Source organism: Pavona decussata, unplaced genomic scaffold (assembly GCF_977016875.1).
Source record: "Pavona decussata unplaced genomic scaffold, jaPavDecu1.1 SCAFFOLD_384, whole genome shotgun sequence".
Lineage (NCBI taxonomy): Eukaryota > Metazoa > Cnidaria > Anthozoa > Scleractinia > Agariciidae > Pavona > Pavona decussata.
The window spans coordinates 309,722-327,808 of NW_028145757.1; the positions used below are offsets into that span (position 1 = coordinate 309,722).

Sequence of the window (18,087 nt, forward strand, 5' to 3'; positions counted from 1 at the left end):
CCTACGCCCTTTTCTCCTCGCACGACTTCCCGTGTTGTTTGCTTTTATTGTGCTGTGCCAGGTCATCGGGTTGCTCAGCGCTAATTTCAAGTTTGTGATTTATTTTTCCGTCTATAAAGTGCTATTCTCTGCTCACTATTTGTGAATTTTTGTGCCTTTTGCACCCCTGTTGTTTCTTCTTTTTCCCCCTTTATTTTTACCCAGTTGATGACAGTCTTGAAGGGAGTCTAATTCCCTACTCGGATTACCGGAGCTAAGGCTGTCATCTCCCGGGCTTCACCTTTTTATCCTTTCTCTGTTTTCTCTTTTCTTTTTTCAGCAATTTTATCATAATTTTGCTTTTAATCTATGGGAAATAGTAGATTATTTCTATCCTACAACCGTTTTCCCTATTTCAATGTCGTGGGTTTATAGCTCAGGATGTTGTCTTCCCGCTCAAGCCCGGGAGATGCGAGCTATTGGCCATATCTCAGAAGATTGCGTCTCGGTTGTCTATAAGTTTATTTTCCTTGTCGGAAGCGATTTGTCGCCAGGGAGACTATTACCTAAAGCTTGGGCAAGTACTGCGCCCAGGAGGCCCCTCTGAGATCCTCATATCCCAAGGAGATGACTTATGTTCTATGAGTTCATTTATCTTCCCGTTACCTGTCACTCGAGCTTTTGGTGGTTTTGTTTTGGTTTCTTTTTTTTTAGTTTTGCGGTATTCTGGGGTTCGTTTGTTTAGCGCACCCCTAGTTTGTGTATGGTTAGCATCCTAAAGCGTGAGGGAGAGTGCTGTAAATAGATTACTATTGTCAGCAGTCTCCCTCAAAGCGTATATAAGGATTCACACGATTACATTCATCCCCTTTTCCAATCTCGTACCCAGAGTCCTCAGGCTTTTTGGTCAGCGGGTGGGCGCCAGGAGAGACTCTGGGGACTTCAAAAAAATTAAAATTTTTTGATTGGCTGTTCCGTAACGGTTTCCATTGTTTTACCGCAGAAATCCCGCGGTAATAAAATTCGGTAATAAAGTCCCCAGAGTCTCTCCTGGTGATTAACCGCTGGCCAAAAAGCCTGAGGACTCTGGGTACGAGATTGCCCCTTTTCGCGCCAGCTTAGCCTTTCGGTTAATGGCGCCTTATTCTTCTATTTCAAACTTGTATTTTGCTCACAAGTCGTGTGTCAATTAAGTTGACCTATTTATTGTCTGATTTATTTATTGTTTATTGATTTAATTTCTCTCCCTCCGCTTCTTCGGTTTTTCTCCCACCCTCACACCCCGCTGCTTATGTTTGCTTTCATACTGAAAAGGACAGCTGTCCCCTATTCTGAATCCTAAGGCGTGAGGGAGAGTGCTGTAAATAGATTACTAAATATATTGATGATTACAATGACTACAATCATTCGTCATTGGTGAATATTTGACGCTGTACGTCACTAACGCTGGTTTCTTCTGCGAATTCGTCTTTCATGAGGTTGCGGGCAACAACACATCCACAAGACACTGACCAGAAGCATCAATATTGGGCCAGCAAGCCACTAAAAAACAAGAGGATGAGAAGGGAAAAAAAACACATCAAAAAAGTAAAACGATAAAGCAAAGAAAAAGATTGTTGATTTATGCCCCCTCTACCTTACTCGACTTAGCTAAACTGATCTCCCCCCCCCCCCCCCCTAAAGGACATTTGAACCGGAAGTGGTGGAATTCATGCGCGGGATTTTCCTAGCTTTTGGGAGTTGAGAGGTTTCTCAAGGACAGAATTTTGCCTTTGAGAGGGAGTGGCTTATTCTAATAATAATATAATTTCTATAGCGCTTATACAGTTATGTCCTAAGCGCTTTACAAATCATCTACCTAATATAACTTAACTTGCTGTAAACTTAATATACTTTAAAGGCCGTAAGAAGATCTAAAGAGATAAGTCTAGCCTAGATTTAAACTAGTGTCCTAGTCATAATCAAAGATTAGGGAGTACGTAGGATGATTTCCATCCCAGGCCCTCTCTGTCCTTTGCCAAGTCATCCGCCCCTGCAAAATCTGCGGGGAATGCCAGATAAGCGTCCCAAGATTCATTCGTTGATCGATCGACTGTCCCATGCAATCTCGACTCCAATCTGTATTAGGAGTGCGTTCTTTCTACGTCGAACGCAATAAAGAAATGTTCTTTGACGAGCGCACATGTGAAGGCAGTTCATTCCATGATGCCAGCACATGCCCAAGTACGGAGAAAGGTCTGTATCCATAAGTTTTCATGGACTGTAAAGCATGAAAGGTGATAGGATAGGATAACTTCATTAAGACACAATGGGTCAGTTATCAAAAAACAGTTTAGACGGTGTTTAACAAAACCACGTTCTAAGCCATTTTCAATTTTGCCAACGGTCATATCTAAACATTGTCTGTTGCTGGCGGTAACAAGAAGGCTTGTTTCCCAGACTAGAAAACTGTTTATGTACTTAAAATAAACCACTAACAAATAGATTTGGAGGCCCACTGATTGTCTTAAGCCCGCGGCCTAAGTTAGACTCCGTTTAAATTACTAGCCCAATATTTCCATCAGCTTATTAATCATCTTAAAAGAACTAAACATCAACCTACCTAACTACAATTATAGAAGAAGAAAATTTAAGACAATAAAAGCTGCTTATCTTGAAGACCGTGTTTAAAATCTTATTTATCTTACTTAACTGTAGCGACTCAATTTAGTTTTAAAATCGTTCAAGGAAGTAGCTAGCGCTTGCCCTAATTTTAAGGGTAACCTGTTCCACAGCTGACGCCACTGTACGAAAAACTGCTCTTTAATAATAAATGCGGGGTTGTGGAAGAGCTAGTGCGTTTTCAGTATTCCTTAAATGATACGAATTAACATTAGCGCGAGAAACAAAACATGATCTTAAATCTTCTGGTGCCATTCCATGTAAGGTTTTAAACATCATTATAGAATGATTTATTAATCTTTCATGACAGAGTTTTGCCACCTTATAGCTAGTGCCTGGAACAAATCGTTCAGATTACTATCATGATTACCATGATTGAAGCCTATCAGAAACGCCTATGTTGCAGTTTCCCCACACCATGCCACATTACAATAATCGAACTGAGGTTGAACAATGCTATTGTAAACATCGATTACAATATTAAATGGGATTTTCTGTGGTATGCGTAATGGCAGAAGCAATATTTTTGACAGATATGTTTTATATAACATTCTCAATTTCAAAGATTCGATATCTTCTGCCTAGATGCAATTAGCATAAACTTAGGTTTTGTCAGCTTCAGGGTAAGCTTGTTGGCTCTTAACCAACCCTACACTTTACTTATAACATAATTAAGGTGGTATCATCACCGCGCATCCTCAAGGAGCGGACTTGGAGCATTTGAATGGATTTTTTGCCCCAGGATGCGGGAATTTGAACAAGGCTATCTTGAGGTTTCGAATTGATCAACCCATTACTCTAAAGTGTCATGGATTTGGTATGCATCTTTCATTCACGTCAAAGCGGTTCGTAAAACATCCTGGTATGTATACCACTTGAAATAACTAACTATAAAATAAAATAAAAAAATTAGCCCAAGTGCTAGTCCGGATGGTGACAACTAAGGCTGAATCGCAAGAAACTAGCGACAATGGCGTTAACCTCCATCTGGCCCAATTTTTGTTTTGCTTACTAAACCTTCACCTACTCCTAAAGGGAGAATTATTGCGCGTGACACAAATAACAGCAAAAAGGTTCGTCGAAAAAATTATTCGATCTGATTCTTGTTGCAGTGTCAATAACATGAAGCCCACGGACACTGGAAACGAGGTTGGGACACTAGCGATCTCCTAAAGGTGGCTCATTCAGTTTAAAATTAGAAACGGTGTCACATCAGACCCAACAGTCTACAGTAGGCCCTAGCTCACCTGAGAAAAAAGCGTCATGAGTGATATAGCTCCTCCAGACTGATACCCCTTGGTTCTTTCATTTTGCTCTTTGGCGATCACAAACGACACCATTAAGAGGATCGCAATTACTGGATCAGCAAAGCTGAAAATAAGGGATAGAAGATGAGTACAATATTTGCGACAAATTTGGCGACTTAGCTAAAGCTGTCGAGAAATGAACAATCACTTCTGGCGCTTCACAACAAACGTTCAGTTAACGAATTGAAGTCATTTTTTGTGCCTTTGTCCTCTTCTCAATCGATTATTTTTGGGCGGAGCCCAAGGTATAAAATAGGATTTCTTCGTAAGTCTCAAATGGCAAAGAGGGGTCTACTGCGCGTGCGCTACATGTTGGTCGAGTCTGGGACTGTTTGCTGTATCTCTCCTGTACCTGTCGATGGATCGCGAACGTGACAAAGTCTAAGTTGTCGTTCTGTTAAATGGTATGGGTACGTAGTAATATTCGTTAATTTCGCAGCTAATATTTTTTGATATGTAAGAAACTGGTGTTCCCGAGTGGCGGTGTTAATTTACTGGAAAGTAAAGGATGATTTCAGTCGTTGCGAACGGTTGTGCATCAGGAGCCTCAGCGTGTTGTGTGATTCAACCAAGCTATCAGTGGACGAAATTAAAAATCGGCAGTGTTCTCTAGCTTGGCGACATGTTAAATGCGGCAATGTGGCGATAAAACAGTAGCAACGATTTACGACTTGAAACTGTAAGGGGTTTTCGTTTTGGTGGCAGAGATGACCACGTGACTATGTTTATACTTCATTTGCCGCTCGCTATTTTCAGTTTCTCAGAAGTAATGCGTTAGCATCACAGGTGATAATTATTTCGCACTATTCTCGTATATGTACCCCTTTTTATCAAGAAAACAAACCGCGAATCTCACGTTTGCTCTCTAAAAACAGCGAGCGAGCACGTAGTAGTCATTTATGGAATGAACGGGACGCTTTTGCTTGTTTTGGTGAATTGAAGCTAGTTATATCGTATCGAGGGATACCCATTACACAAGCGTTGAAGTAAGTCGAAAACACGAAGGAACGTGATTTCTGCAGTGATAACGATTAAAACACCATTTGTTTGTTTACCTTGCGGTCTGAAGCGGCATCTCAAGCAAGTCGATTTTGCGTTGCCGTTTTGCTTAGAAGGCGTGACTGAGTGAAAGTGACGAGAAATGTCGTCTATTACGCTCATTCCACATTCAAATACACACGCCGTTCACGGTAGACCCACACTAAAAGATGTTGAACGTTTACGGAACGGGTCGGTGTGCGAACTCAAAGAAAAAGCAAGAGATATTCAATAATACCAAATGGACGAATCGACAGATTGTCATCAAAGCAAAATTGAAAGCAGTTGCTCCACTTTCGTACCTCTTGTGGTAAATGCAGTGATTTTTCTAATTGTTGTATCATTTATACTCGTTATTTTTTTTGGCATGTTCCACAAGCGCAATGTTCGCGATTGTGCATCATCAGCAAAATCTTTTGTAACTGTGTTTGATGATCGTAGTGATGTGTTGGAGAAAACTTTGAAGGTTACTGTACCTAGTCTACCAAATGAAAATGGTGTTCCAGTGAAAATAAACGTAATTTTATTGAGATTTCCTCAAGCGAATTTATTTTTAGCAAAAATAATCGTGTTGGCATTCACAGGTGTGTGCTTCGACGTGATCGTGCGCCCAGGTCGTGTTACCAGTGAAAAAGCTGAAACTTTTGTCACAGAAAACCCAGAAAATAAGGTTATCAGGCTGGAAAGGTACTCGCACAAATACTCCTCTGTCGCCAAAATTTATCATTATCTTAGGTGCACTTCATGGCTACAAAATCCGACATGTTTAGTAAGAGAGTAATGTTTTATTTTGTTTATTCATCCTTTGCATGACATTTTCGTTTGAACGACGTCACGTTTATCGCAAATACAAAGTGATGCCTTAGACTCTCAGCGAGTCTTTTATCGTACACCTGTCATCAAAGACTGAACTAACGTGAATGCTCATATAATCCTAATACAGCGGCGCCCAAGTATACGCTCCCACAGCGTCTTGTTCATTAGAAACGAAGGCACTCAGATATGTCTTTGGAGGGAAACTAAATAACCGTCGCAATCTTAAGGACACAAGCATCCAAATCAACAATATCATAAAGAGAGCGGTTTTCATCTGAGTATCGTAAAACAAACCCAACATCACCTTAAATGGTGAATCAAAACAGACGTAAACAGTTCAATGAACCAATCAGGACTCAATGGTTATACACGTAACCGGCCCGAAGCGCGGGAAAAAGCCTGCTGCAAGTCACGATTAGCTTTGGAGTTTTTTCTCATTAATTCAAAAAGTGGTGCGATGATTGCTAACCAATCACAAATCGCAGTAAAGCAAAACCAAAACAAATGCGGAATTACTTTCGACACTCATTGAAAACCACTCTAAAAGCGTCTTAAGTAACCTACTTCATAATGTAATCCCAGATTCTTGGCAGTGTCCAGTCTTCTAGTCCAAACTAAACCACAGAAAAGTATTTTCAAGAGTGAATGAATTAGCAAAACTTTAATTTTCCCGGTTCAATGAATCACTGTCAAAACGTGACTCGTGTAAATTGGTGATACGTTTGGGCCTCAGAGTAATCACCTGAAAGCAACTATCTAGTATCTAGATGAACACTTAAATTCTGTCAGGCATTGTTTCTTACTACGGGGATGAAATCTTGGATTGAAACCAAAATGAAGTAACTGAGCAGTACTTTATTTCCTACTGTGCTGTTTATCATCTAGTACATAATTATATGTTATTTAACTAGTATACCAGAACAGCAGTGAGTTCTGCCGTGGAGAGCTCGAGGGAGGTTAATTGAGAACTATTGTGTTAAGAATAGGAAGGGAAGATTGCAGGAGTTGAGACTGGCCTATTGTGCTTATGCGTGTTGAATTATCTGTAAACTACTATCAGGAATCGCCAGATAAATCTTCAGCAGTTATCGTGTTCTGTCATGGTTACGCGTGATTATTAATGAATAGAGACAAGCATAAACAATGAACGATAAGGCATTTGATTGACAGTCACAAGATTTGTACTTTGTATCATATATTATTCGTGCAAATGCGCGAGCGATTACTAAGCGGATTCAGTCTATTTCAAACTTATATTAAAGAAATAAAATCAAAGGTTCAATGCTTGGATTCACTGTTTCGAAATCAACACCTTTTTTAATGTTTCCTATGTTCTTAATGCAGATAGTCCTTCTTCCATGGTGGTGGTTTGGGTACTGACACAGCGAGCGGACGGGTTGGCGCGTGGTCAAAATTTGGCTTCTGTTGTACAACCTCCGGATTAGGGCCTGGTGTTTCTGCTTGCTGCACTGCATTTTCTCTGGTTCACTGAATGTCTCTAGGTCTGATCTATACCGTACTTGGCGGAGTACGTGTAAGTCAATGTGTCAGTCCCACTGAAACACTGGGGTTGCCCATGGATTTCTTGGTTTTCTTCAAGTGGAATCAGTTTCTTCGGTATGCGTCGAGTTTCAACAGTGTACGATCTTTCGTCGAGTCGCTATTTGACTTCTGCCTTCTCCGAAGTCTTTTTTCCCGCTACATAGTCCTTCAGTCTCACGACGTCGCCTAGTTCTAGTGGTTCTTAAATCAATTATCATTTTTAATATTATTTATGTACAGTTTTTTAACTTTTATTTCTTGATTATGATTGGAAATTGTCACTGAGAAACCCCTATGGGGAGTATCAATAAAGTATTGTATTGTATTGTTCTAACTATTGGCGCTTGCTGAGGGTAGATATCTCCGTGTCAGGTGCTACTGGCCGTAGTTTCAGCAGATCTCTTGTGGTGAGAAGAAGAGTATCTGCCTATTCATCAACTGTTGTACAGGGCTTGACTCCATTCCCTGTGTCGGAGTGTTTCGGTGATCAAGGATAGCCAAGTATGGATCAGTTTCTGCATCAGTGGATTTGCGTGTAAGTTGTTTTGCGCTCTTAACTGGTGATTCCACTTTCCCGTTGCCTTTGCTGTTGTATGAGGTTATGGGTGTGTGGTCGAACTCGTATACTGCTACGAAAATGGCAAATTCTCGTGACTTAAATTGGGAGATATTATCTGTGCCCACTTGGTCTGGGATCCCGTAACGTGCGAATTGGCACTAAAGCTTGGCGATGACTGTGATGAACTTTGCGTCTGTGAGAGGTCTGGCAACCTCCAAGAAAAAGCTGTAATAATCCACGGTTGTTAGGTATTTATTGCCATTCAGCTCAAAGTTATCAACTCCTATCTTCTCCTAAGGTCGTGAGGGTACATCGTGTGACGCCAGCAGTTCTTTCTGTGGGCCTGTTTCAAACTTTCTGGACATCTCCAAGGTTTCCAGCATCTGTTTAATTTCAGCTGAGAATCCAGGACAACCACTCGTTGTAGACGGAAATGAGACCATCTTGAAAGGTGAGTTCATCTCGAACATTGAAGAATGGATGCACTTGGGGGCTAAATCCTTCTTGTCTCCAGGCCAGCCACGTGTGATGGTAGACTTGAGTTCCTGGGGAGATCTCACCCAGCCTCTCCTCGGCTACAGAAAGATAGCTCCCCATGTTTATGGTTGCCTTCCGTGGGAAGATGTGCTCGCGACAGCATGTTAGCAAGGTCACTTCGAAGTCATATTTCTGTAGTCGCATTATCACCTCCCGAAGTCGTCTCGGTGATGCTGCGAGCGGTTTCGATAGAATGGACTCCAGTGGCTTGTGATCACTGGACACTCTTACGTGACGGCTAAACGTGTACTGATTAAACCTCGCCACCGAAAACTCGATTGCAAGCATTTCCTTCTGACATTTTGCTCAGTATCTCTGCTCTGTGTCTGACAGGGAGCGGCTTGCTTGCATTGGTTTGCCATCCTGTAGCAGAGCGGCGCCAAGGCCCTTCTGACTCGCATCACACTGAATCCTTAAGGGTCGGTCAGGATGATAATAACTTAGAAATTGGGCTTGAAATGCTAATCTCTTGACTTAGTTGAAGGCCTCTTTTTTTCCGTCGCTCCGTGTCCACTTTGCGTCTTTCCTAGTTAATCGTTGGGAAGGTTTCATGACGTCTTGCAGTTGGGGAAGAAACTTGGAGAAGTAATTCACGAATCCGTTCAGTCTCTGCACTCCCTCCGGGTCTATTGGTGGTGTCATTTCTTGTATTGCGCGTGCTTTATCAAGATCTACTCTTGAGGCCATTGGCTGTGAAGATGTGACTACGAACGCTTCTTCTTGTCGTCTCAGCTTGAGCTGGTTTTTGTTCAGTGCTATCCCTCTTTGCAGTAGGGCCTTCAGATTTTTGTCGTGGTCCTTAGTTGCTTCCTCTAGGTCTATACCAACACCATATACCAGGATATCATCAGTGATGTAGGGTATTTCTTTGTACTTCCAAGGCTCGGTTCAGCGCTTCTGGAATATCTCGGATGAGACAGAGAGACCAAAAGAAGTCTCAGCCACCGATACCTACCGCAGAGCGTCGTGAATGTCGTAAGGAGACTGGATACAGGATCATCGAGGATACAGTGCCAGTAGCGCTTTGAGGTCCACTTTGGAGAACACTCTAGCTAGCAGTAGCTCGAATGACACATTATCTTACATCGGCTGCTGATATTTTTTTCTTCAGGTGTTTAGGGTCAATGCATATTCTCCAGGGCCCTGACTTCTTTGTCGCGATAGCCGGACTGCTGACCCACGGAAATAGTTCCACTACTGGGGCCACTACTTCTTCCTTGAGCTTTTCTTTCAGAACAGTGGGCACTCTTGGTGTTAAAATGACCACAGGGCTTATTTTGCATTGACCTCAGTTTCGAGGATTTCGAGGTGAACCGTTCCTAATAGTGTTTTCATTTCCCGTTTGAAATAAGCTGCGCAGTCCTGAACAGTCGTCTCTGCAGAGGTCAGTTGGTGAACTTTGTGATGTGACGGTCTGGTCGAGGAAGATGCTACGAAATTCGTGCTGTATCCGTTGATATATTTCATTTGTTGGGCCGCACGTCCTCTGATAAGTGGCGTGAACGGTTTACGAACGACGACAAGATCGATGGAATACTTCTTTCCTTTTTTTGGATTGTGCAGTACTCACAAGGGTTGAGCCGAATGGAACAGGATTTGCGCCATGCGACATTGCGCCATTCGACATGCGAAGTGTTTTATTTGACGGCTTAATCAGGTAGTTCCCAAGATATTTGAGTGGTAAAATGTTCACTGAAGCTTCGCAATCGATTTGAAATGATATCGTGTTGCCATTTATCATCACCTCGGCGTAGACTTCCTTTGCGTATTCATCATCTGAAACCTGAGATATGCATTCTTCTTCAAGGCAAAGCTGGTGATAAATTCCACGTTACTGTCGGTGCCTGTGTCGCTCTCCATGACCTGATGTATTCTTTCATCCTTTTTACAGACACTTTACAATATTATTCCTACAATTGCATTTCTGGCACTGCTTTCCCTACGCGGGACATTTTTTTTAGACATCTCGTGTCTGTTTCCACAAAAAAAAAACATAGTTTCCTGACGCGTGTTGTTTGTGGTTTGTCTCGAGATTTAGCATACCGATCATTCCTTGGTTTCCGCCAGGACGTGCGAAGGTTTCCACGAGTAGGATTCTCAGTTACCGTTTCTACTTTAATACTAGAAGCAGTTTCTTTCATTTGTGAGTTTGTGGCTTCAGCGCTTCGGTAAATGTCCATATATATCTCCAATGCGAACTTGCGTTCCCGTAGTAACTTTTGTCTGTACACCAAACACAATCCTATCACGGACTAGCTAACGAGTCGTGTAGAAATCCAAAATTACATGTTTTGGCCAGATTTCTTAGGGTTGACACGTAAGCGTCGATTCCCTTGGAAGGCTCTTGGTAACTATTGTTAAACCTGTATCTTTCAGACGTTTCATTCATCTGTCCGACCGAGTATTCTTCAAATTCCTCAATCACTTTGTCAAGCTTCTGTCCCCTTCTGTAGATCGCATTCATCATCAAACGAAAACCTTGAGCGCGTACAATGTAACAACAGCGCCACTTTATATTCTTCTGACTGTTTCTCCAAGCCAGTGATTATAGCATATATCTTCCATACTTGGTGAAAGTATTTCAATTCGCTGCCAAGTCGCCATTAAAGTTTAGAGGTTTGGGCAGTTGAATCGACGTATATTGCATAATGATTTGCAATTGCGAGAGCGCTACTGCTTGTTCGAGCGTCTCGGGCATCTTTTTTTTTTCTTAATTGTCTTTACTGCTGTCTCATTTACTTTAACACCGCTGTCACCGTGCTAGATTATCTGCAAACTACTATCAGAAATCATTTGTTCTAGCTTCTTTTTTCTAGCAAGAATGATACACGATCTAATAGAAAGTACAAATCTCGTGACTGTCAAATGCCTTATTGTTTATTGTTCATGCTTGTCTCTATTCATTACCGATCACGCGTAGCCATGACATAACAATGTGAAGCGAAAAAACTCAGTATGGACAAATAACGTGTTTAACAACTCAAAGCATGTTGACAGAACAGACACAACAGAGCTTACAATTAGATTCCTTCAGTGAATGCAATCACGTAATGAAATGAAATAAAATGTTGCCGTGTCAAGCTTGTCATTTGAAAACGATTTTAATCGTTTTTTAAATGGGTACGTTTGAAATGTCATCCTCGGTATAGGACCATTCTTCTGCAAACACAGTTTTGTACTAAAAAAATGAACAAAAATGGAATAATCAACCCGGATATTCAGCAACACATGCAACTTTCAAACGAATTTGTCTTCATTTATCAATACCTAGAGGATGTACCTTAGCCTATATGCTAATATATTGCGATTTGAGATAAAACGAGATGCAGTTTAGAAAATATAATCGAAGTAAAAGTATTCCGAAAATTAGGGACATTGAAAAAGAGAAAATACTCACCTTGATATCTCCAGGTCTGACTCAGTTCTATCCGAACAGCGAGCAGAGCAGAGCAGAGCAGAGCAGAGCAGAGCAGCGCGTTGCATTTTCGTGTCCACAAAATTAACCACAATGCCTTGTCCCTTCGATCTTACCGCGACCAAAATGCTTTGCGTTTTGCAAGAAGGGTGAACGAAGGACCCCATGCGTGGACATAAGGTTATATTTGTGCCGATTAGAGACCTGCCTTGCTTGCTTGCTTTAAGGCTCCCTTGCCGTTGCAGCAACTATAAAGTCGAGTTCTTCTTCTTTTTTTTTGCAAGTTTGTTTGCTTCCCCATTCCAGACCGAACAAGATTAAGTTACAGTTTTCTGCCAATTCGCGACACGAAACGTGAGTAATAAACAACGGATTAGCTATAGCAATACCACAAAACACTTTTTAATTTAATCAAATTTAAACTTAAAACATTTCTGATTTGACCTTGAAAACTTCTTTGGAATGCTGTGTAGAGTCTTTATCTGCCTCAAGAGTCACTTTTCGCAAAGTGAATAACTTTTAGTAGGGACGTTACATGTCACCAAGAATGGTTCTTTTTAAATGTTTGGCTTCTGTGCGGCATAATTATAATCACATCAGCTTAATTCAAACCCATCTCATCCTATTTTAAATGAGATACAACGCTGCAACGATTCCCACATAAAAGCTGAATTCGTATGCTGGAAGCAAATAACTTACCCTAAAAATAACTCAATATCGATCAAAGTTCTATAAAATAAAAGTTTACCAAACGTTTTGCTGTTCTAAATGCTGTTTGACCCCATTTCGTTACCACAAATGTAAAGAGCAAACATGGGCTATAGGAAACATGGGTTTCGACTAAATAAAGATAACATTTATCTCAAATAAAGTTGAATTACTCATACTGAAGTAGCCTTTTATCTTTTCTGGTCGTTTCTCCCCATTTATGTCAAGTAGAATAGCCCTTACATTCTATATCGCCAGCATGTATTCGTTAAGTCTTGGTTACCGTGCGTGCTATCTAAACCCCAGACGCGGCCGCAAAGCGCGCGAGCGTTAACTGATGAGTTAACACTCGCGCGCTTAGCACCCCCGCCTGGAATTTCAATAGGGCGCACGGTTACCAAGACTTAACGAATGCTGGCGATAAAGTTCAACGGCGCGTTGTTAGGGCTATTCTACAAGAAATAAGTAATTTATATATTTAGTCAAGCCTAAAAGCGGAGCTCCACAATTAGAAATTATTAATTTATATATTTAGCCAAGCCTAAAAGCGGAGCTCCACAATTCCTATTTTTAATAACATTTATAGAAGTCTGCTTATGGTATGATCGTAATAACCTAATGAGTTCCTCATCCATTCTGCTATATATTTATTTAAATGCATACTCAGCAAACTGCTCATCAACAATAACAATGGACTACAGAGGGCAAAATTACTGAATGCTGATTTGTTGTAACAGAGGCAGACTCGTACCCAGTCCCCATTTACGTGTTTTGTGGGGTGAAAAGATTGGATACGAGGATGGATTGAGGCCTACGGGGTGTCATGGGAAGAGGCGAAGGAAAAATAGCGACTGGCAAATTTCGTTTGACAGATCCGTGCAATCGTGCGTGGAACCGTGCAGAGCTCTTTTTCAAGAAAATGGAGTAATTTTAGACATTTCTTGCAGTCAAAATTCATTGCGGGTTCTAGTTTGGTATTTAACGAGCTAAAGCGTTCGTCCGATGAGTGATTTCTTTTTTGTTGGCTTGTAATGTCGTGCTGCAGTAATGGATTCTTCGCGGGAACATTCACAGGAAGACGATGTGGGTGATTTGGACAGTTCTTTCAGTGAATTGTGGATCGAAGGTTAGTATCACAGTCATATTTCGTCTTCCCGCGAATATTCCCGCGAAGAAGCCATTATGGCAGCATCACATTACAAGCCAACAAAAAAGAAATCGCTCCTCGGACGAACGCCATATTGGATCGAAATCTGCCAGTCGCTATTTTTCCTTCGCCTCTTCCCATGACATCCCGCGCGCCTCAATCCATCCTCATATCCAATCGTCTAACCCCACGAAACACGTAAATAGCGACTGTGTACGAGTCTGTAACAGACGGCATTTTTTTGTAATTTTTCTTTCACCTAGGGCAAAATTACTAACTCCTGATTGGTCGAGCGGCAAAAATACACGCTCCTGATTGGCTGAGCACGCCAGTTTTACATTTTGTCGCTTTCTTCAGTTTTGTGTCCAAAAACAACGAGTTCTTTGGAGTTCGACTCTTTTAAGCTGGGTTGTTTGTACCAAAAATACATGGAAATCAAGTGCTGTAGCTAAAAAGGAAATTCCTAAAGGTCAATTCTTGTGTTCCTTAAAAGAAACAGCAAAAGATTATTTGTGTCAAAAGCTTAAGACTTGGATCGAATTGATTTTATTTTGTTTGGTCGAGAAAATGAAATCGGTCATGGCGACCAAGTGCTTTCACCTCGCTACCTCTTTTTACAACGAACGATAGCCGAGCATGACGGTGTTCTTTTGATGGGAGGAAGGTGCAGGTCAAATTCGGTGGAAAAAATTACTCCGCAAGTTCTTTCTTTGGATCCACCGTTTGCTATTTTTATCGATCTATGTTAATCGTCTGATTTCCAAGCGGTAGGAAGCTTCACAGCGCAGGTGAATAATTAATTATGTCTAGCATTTGGTTTTAGCGATCTTAGTTTGCTCCTGAATTAAACTTATATTCTCTCATAATTACATCGTGTATAATGGGAACTGTTCTCGTCGGCTTTGTTTGTTTTGTACGCTACGAAAAAATTAAATAATTTGTTGGTTTGCTTGCACCTATGGTGAGTGTTTTACTGACTGTTTTACGAAGTTCCTTGATAGTTTAAAGAGCATTTTGCCCTCTGTGTTATAAAAGCGAAATTAAATGGACTTCAAATTATTTTTATTTTTTCTGCTTTATTTTTCTTTTTAGTTTTTAAGATGATCGAGGCGAACCGGTTTGTGAAGGGTCAACGCGCGCTACGTAGCACCGTCACTGTTCTGCGGTAAATGTTGTTTATCAAGAAGACCGTACGTAAACCTCAGAGAAAATGGCCACGCTAACCAAAAACAGTGTTCAAATATATCCTAGAGTAATAAATGAACAAAAAAAAAAAACAAAAAAACAAAAACAAAAAAAAAACAAACTGTGATAATTCATAGCAATCAGTACAGGAATAAACTAAACAACGATCTTTCAAAAATTCCCAAAAACTTGTAAGCAAATGAATGTTTTGCGTACGCTTTGTTTTGATGAAAATGAAATCACACTTTTATTTTAAATTCGCTTTTTAACGCTCTTTGAAAAGATTTCAGTGAAAAATACTCACACATCTTAATCTTTGCCGTTATATCCTACTGTTTAAAGTATTTTTTTTTGTTCTCTGTCAAGATTGTGAGAAATAAATGCTAAAATTAGAAAAAAACTTGTCAGTGTTGCGAGACGTTTGTTTGACTGACTACTTTAGCTAAGAATCAAGTTTTCTTAAATGAAGCGAAATGGGACGAGATTAGAATATAAAACTCCAAGGGAAATAACGACTGCTCAAAAGACTGCTCTGAAGTTAAACAAGTTGCAGTGTCAACACTGCAAGAAAAACAATATTTTGCAAAAAAGCAAAGTTTGGTCAACAAAATCACTCGAATATACTCGCCTCTTTTGAGAATAACCAGTCCTTTTATTCGATTGCTAATTTTTTCGTTCGTTTTACAACGTTAAGTTTCACTGCAAAAGGAAAAATCCAACGTTTCTTCGCGCCGGATCAGAGTAAAATAAATTCTTTTCATGATTCGGCCGCTATTTATGAAGTGCCGCCTCTAAAAGAGTCGATTTGTTTCTCCCCTGCGAGTTGCCTTGCTCTTTCTCCCGCTGTCTGATGGCAAAATTGGACGAGATTAGAAAATAAAACTCCAAGGTAAATGATATACATGGACCGAAAAAAAAATGACTTCAAAAGACTGCTTCGAAGTTAGCAGTATTTAGCTTAACCTTACGTTAAACGGCGTGTCAAAACTGCAAGAAAACAATATCTGGAAAAGCAGCCAACTAGCGAAGTTTTGTCAACAAAATTTCATGAATATACTCGCCTCTTCTGAGAGTAACCAGCCCTTTTATTCCATTGAGCAAAAGGTTTCACTTCAAGGGCAAAAATCCAACGTTTCGTCGCGCCGGATCGCAGTAAAATGATTTCACTTCAAGATTCTGATGTGTCAGTCGATTTGTTTCTCCCGCCACTAGTCACCTTGCTATTTCTCCCGCTGTTGGTCACATGAATTGACTTTGTATTTTGTGGTCTTCAAAATCATTTTTTTTTAAAACGCAGTTGGCGATGCAATTTCTCGCCAAACAAACGCGGGCGTCAGCCGAAAAAAACCCGGGCTGCAGCACAGGGTTTGAGTGTCTCATTTCACATTGGCTTACATGGAGGAGCGTACGTACGTACGGTCGGACGGCAGTGACGTCATAACCAAACCAAAATTTCTCGCACTGATGGGTTTACCAAAATCTCTTTGACAAGTACTTTATAAAATGCCCGTTATCGAGTCAAGCACGATTTCCGGAAGTTTATATTTCTAGGTTGCAGAAAATCCAAAAATGGATCTGCGGAAGGTTTCTCTACAAATGACAGGAATTTATTAGGAAGTAATTCTTGTTGACGGTGTTGATTGGTGGAATGAAAAGGAAACTAGACAGACGGTACGTGATAGCGTAATCACGCACCCAGAGTGAGACGACTTTGGTACGAGATTAGTTGACAGTGTTTTTTTAAGTGCAGTAATGAACGTTTTGACGTTGAATTTTCATTTGGGAATGCAAGTAAATCACAAAATATTTGAATGTCGGATGAATAAGGAATCAAAGTCGTGTCTTGGGAACGTGCTTCTCTTCTCTCCATTTCCGATTCTTTGCAGCTTGTTTTAAGGGAGTGACCTTATTTAAGGCGTATAAATTTTGCCAGAGTTTTTGTAAGGAAAATTCAGTTCACTCTTCTATTGATTACTGCGAGTGTACAGATGATTTTAAGTGAGTATACTGCGTTTCGTCACAAATCCATGTCTTAATAACGAGGGGACACGTTCCGCGTGATGACGTAGCAAATGCAAGGTTTCTAATTGGGTCTCAACAGTTTTCCTTTGACCAATCAGCGACACTGGCCAGCACTACGTCATGGAAGTGGAATTCTCGACTCGTAGTTTTGATTTCTTTAGGGAAACATGCAGTTGTTTATAAATGAGCTGTGTCTTGTTTGTTGAAGCCAGGGTTGTTGGATCCTCAACCCGACTGTCTTATTTTACATGTAAGATGAGAGTGATTGTCTAAGTCTCTTTAGTTTTGCGATAGTTTTAAAGTAATTTTACAGTAAATAGATATTTTAGCGGTAAAATTGTTATATCTGTATCATAAATTGCCCAAGAAAATGGCTTTTGATCGTACAACGGTGCCTTATTTGTAGAAAGATGTATTTTTCAAATTAAAATAACAACTTCACAATGAAAGCTCACATGTTCTCGTGTTGTTAAGAAATTTGCTACCGTTTGCTAGGTGCGTATTTATTAAAGCTGGAAATTGAGCCAAACCCTTTGCGCGTTCCTGAGTTATTAGAAATGAGATACCGCTGTTTCGACAAAGGTTGTCCAAAAAAGCATAAGAAAAGCTCAATAAAAGCTCAGAATCCATAAATGCAGCAAAGATTTGAGATGGCGGGCAATGTGGATACTGAGCTTTTATTGAAATTTATTGGGTATTTCCCAGACTACCTTTCGGCGTACGTTTTTACGCTTTTTTTGGACAACTTTTGTCGAAACAGCTGTATTCACATGGACGTGTAATCCACTCCTCGGTTTATTTTCTGAGAAGAGGAGATTGGAACAAAGAAAATCCAGGTGCTAAGGGTACGTGTCATATTTCCTCCCATTCACTGAAGTCACTCAGATTTCACACTTGTTTTCCGCGATTTTCATATGGTAGGCTGCTAGCGTGTTTTCCCGGGCTTGCCAATACCCAATACTAAGAGGGAAAACATCCTTTTTTTCAGATGCCAGGAAATTGTGGGTGGGAGGGTAAATTGCACCGACCATGTCCCCAAGGGGATCTATATTCTTCATACAGTGCCAAAAGCTTGCACTCAACGTTGCACTGGAGAGACGCTAATTTCTTCATAATTTTGTTGAACTTACATACAATACCGATAATTTATGCAGCGTATAGAGAACACTAT

General features: G+C 40.6%; 1 protein-coding gene and 1 long non-coding RNA gene across 7 annotated transcripts; one reads left to right on the plus strand and one right to left on the minus strand.

The window, feature by feature from the left end:
* Window positions 1-1,166: 1,166 nt before the first annotated feature.
* On the minus strand, window positions 1,167-12,105 carry LOC146451775 (uncharacterized). Of its 6 annotated transcripts, XM_085098636.1 has the most exons (5): window positions 11,837-12,074; window positions 6,366-6,415; window positions 3,888-4,011; window positions 3,477-3,528; window positions 1,167-1,521 (listed from the first exon to the last, which is right to left on the minus strand). In XM_085098636.1, the coding sequence occupies exons 2-4, from the start codon at window positions 6,368-6,370 to the stop codon at window positions 3,478-3,480; spliced, it is 180 nt and encodes a 59-aa protein (XP_084954762.1). In that variant the 5' UTR covers window positions 6,371-6,415; window positions 11,837-12,074; the 3' UTR covers window positions 1,167-1,521; window position 3,477. The 6 variants fall into 6 exon arrangements, with proteins under 6 accessions (XP_084954762.1, XP_084954759.1, XP_084954760.1 ...); XM_085098633.1 differs by lacking the exon at window positions 6,366-6,415 and having other exon boundaries at window positions 11,837-12,105; XM_085098634.1 differs by lacking the exon at window positions 3,477-3,528 and having other exon boundaries at window positions 1,167-2,239; window positions 11,837-12,080.
* On the plus strand, window positions 4,019-7,666 carry LOC146451776 (uncharacterized). Its single transcript, XR_014859944.1, has 2 exons — window positions 4,019-4,351; window positions 7,146-7,666. It is a non-coding gene; the product is annotated as an uncharacterized LOC146451776 (long non-coding RNA).
* Window positions 12,106-18,087: the final 5,982 nt, after the last annotated feature.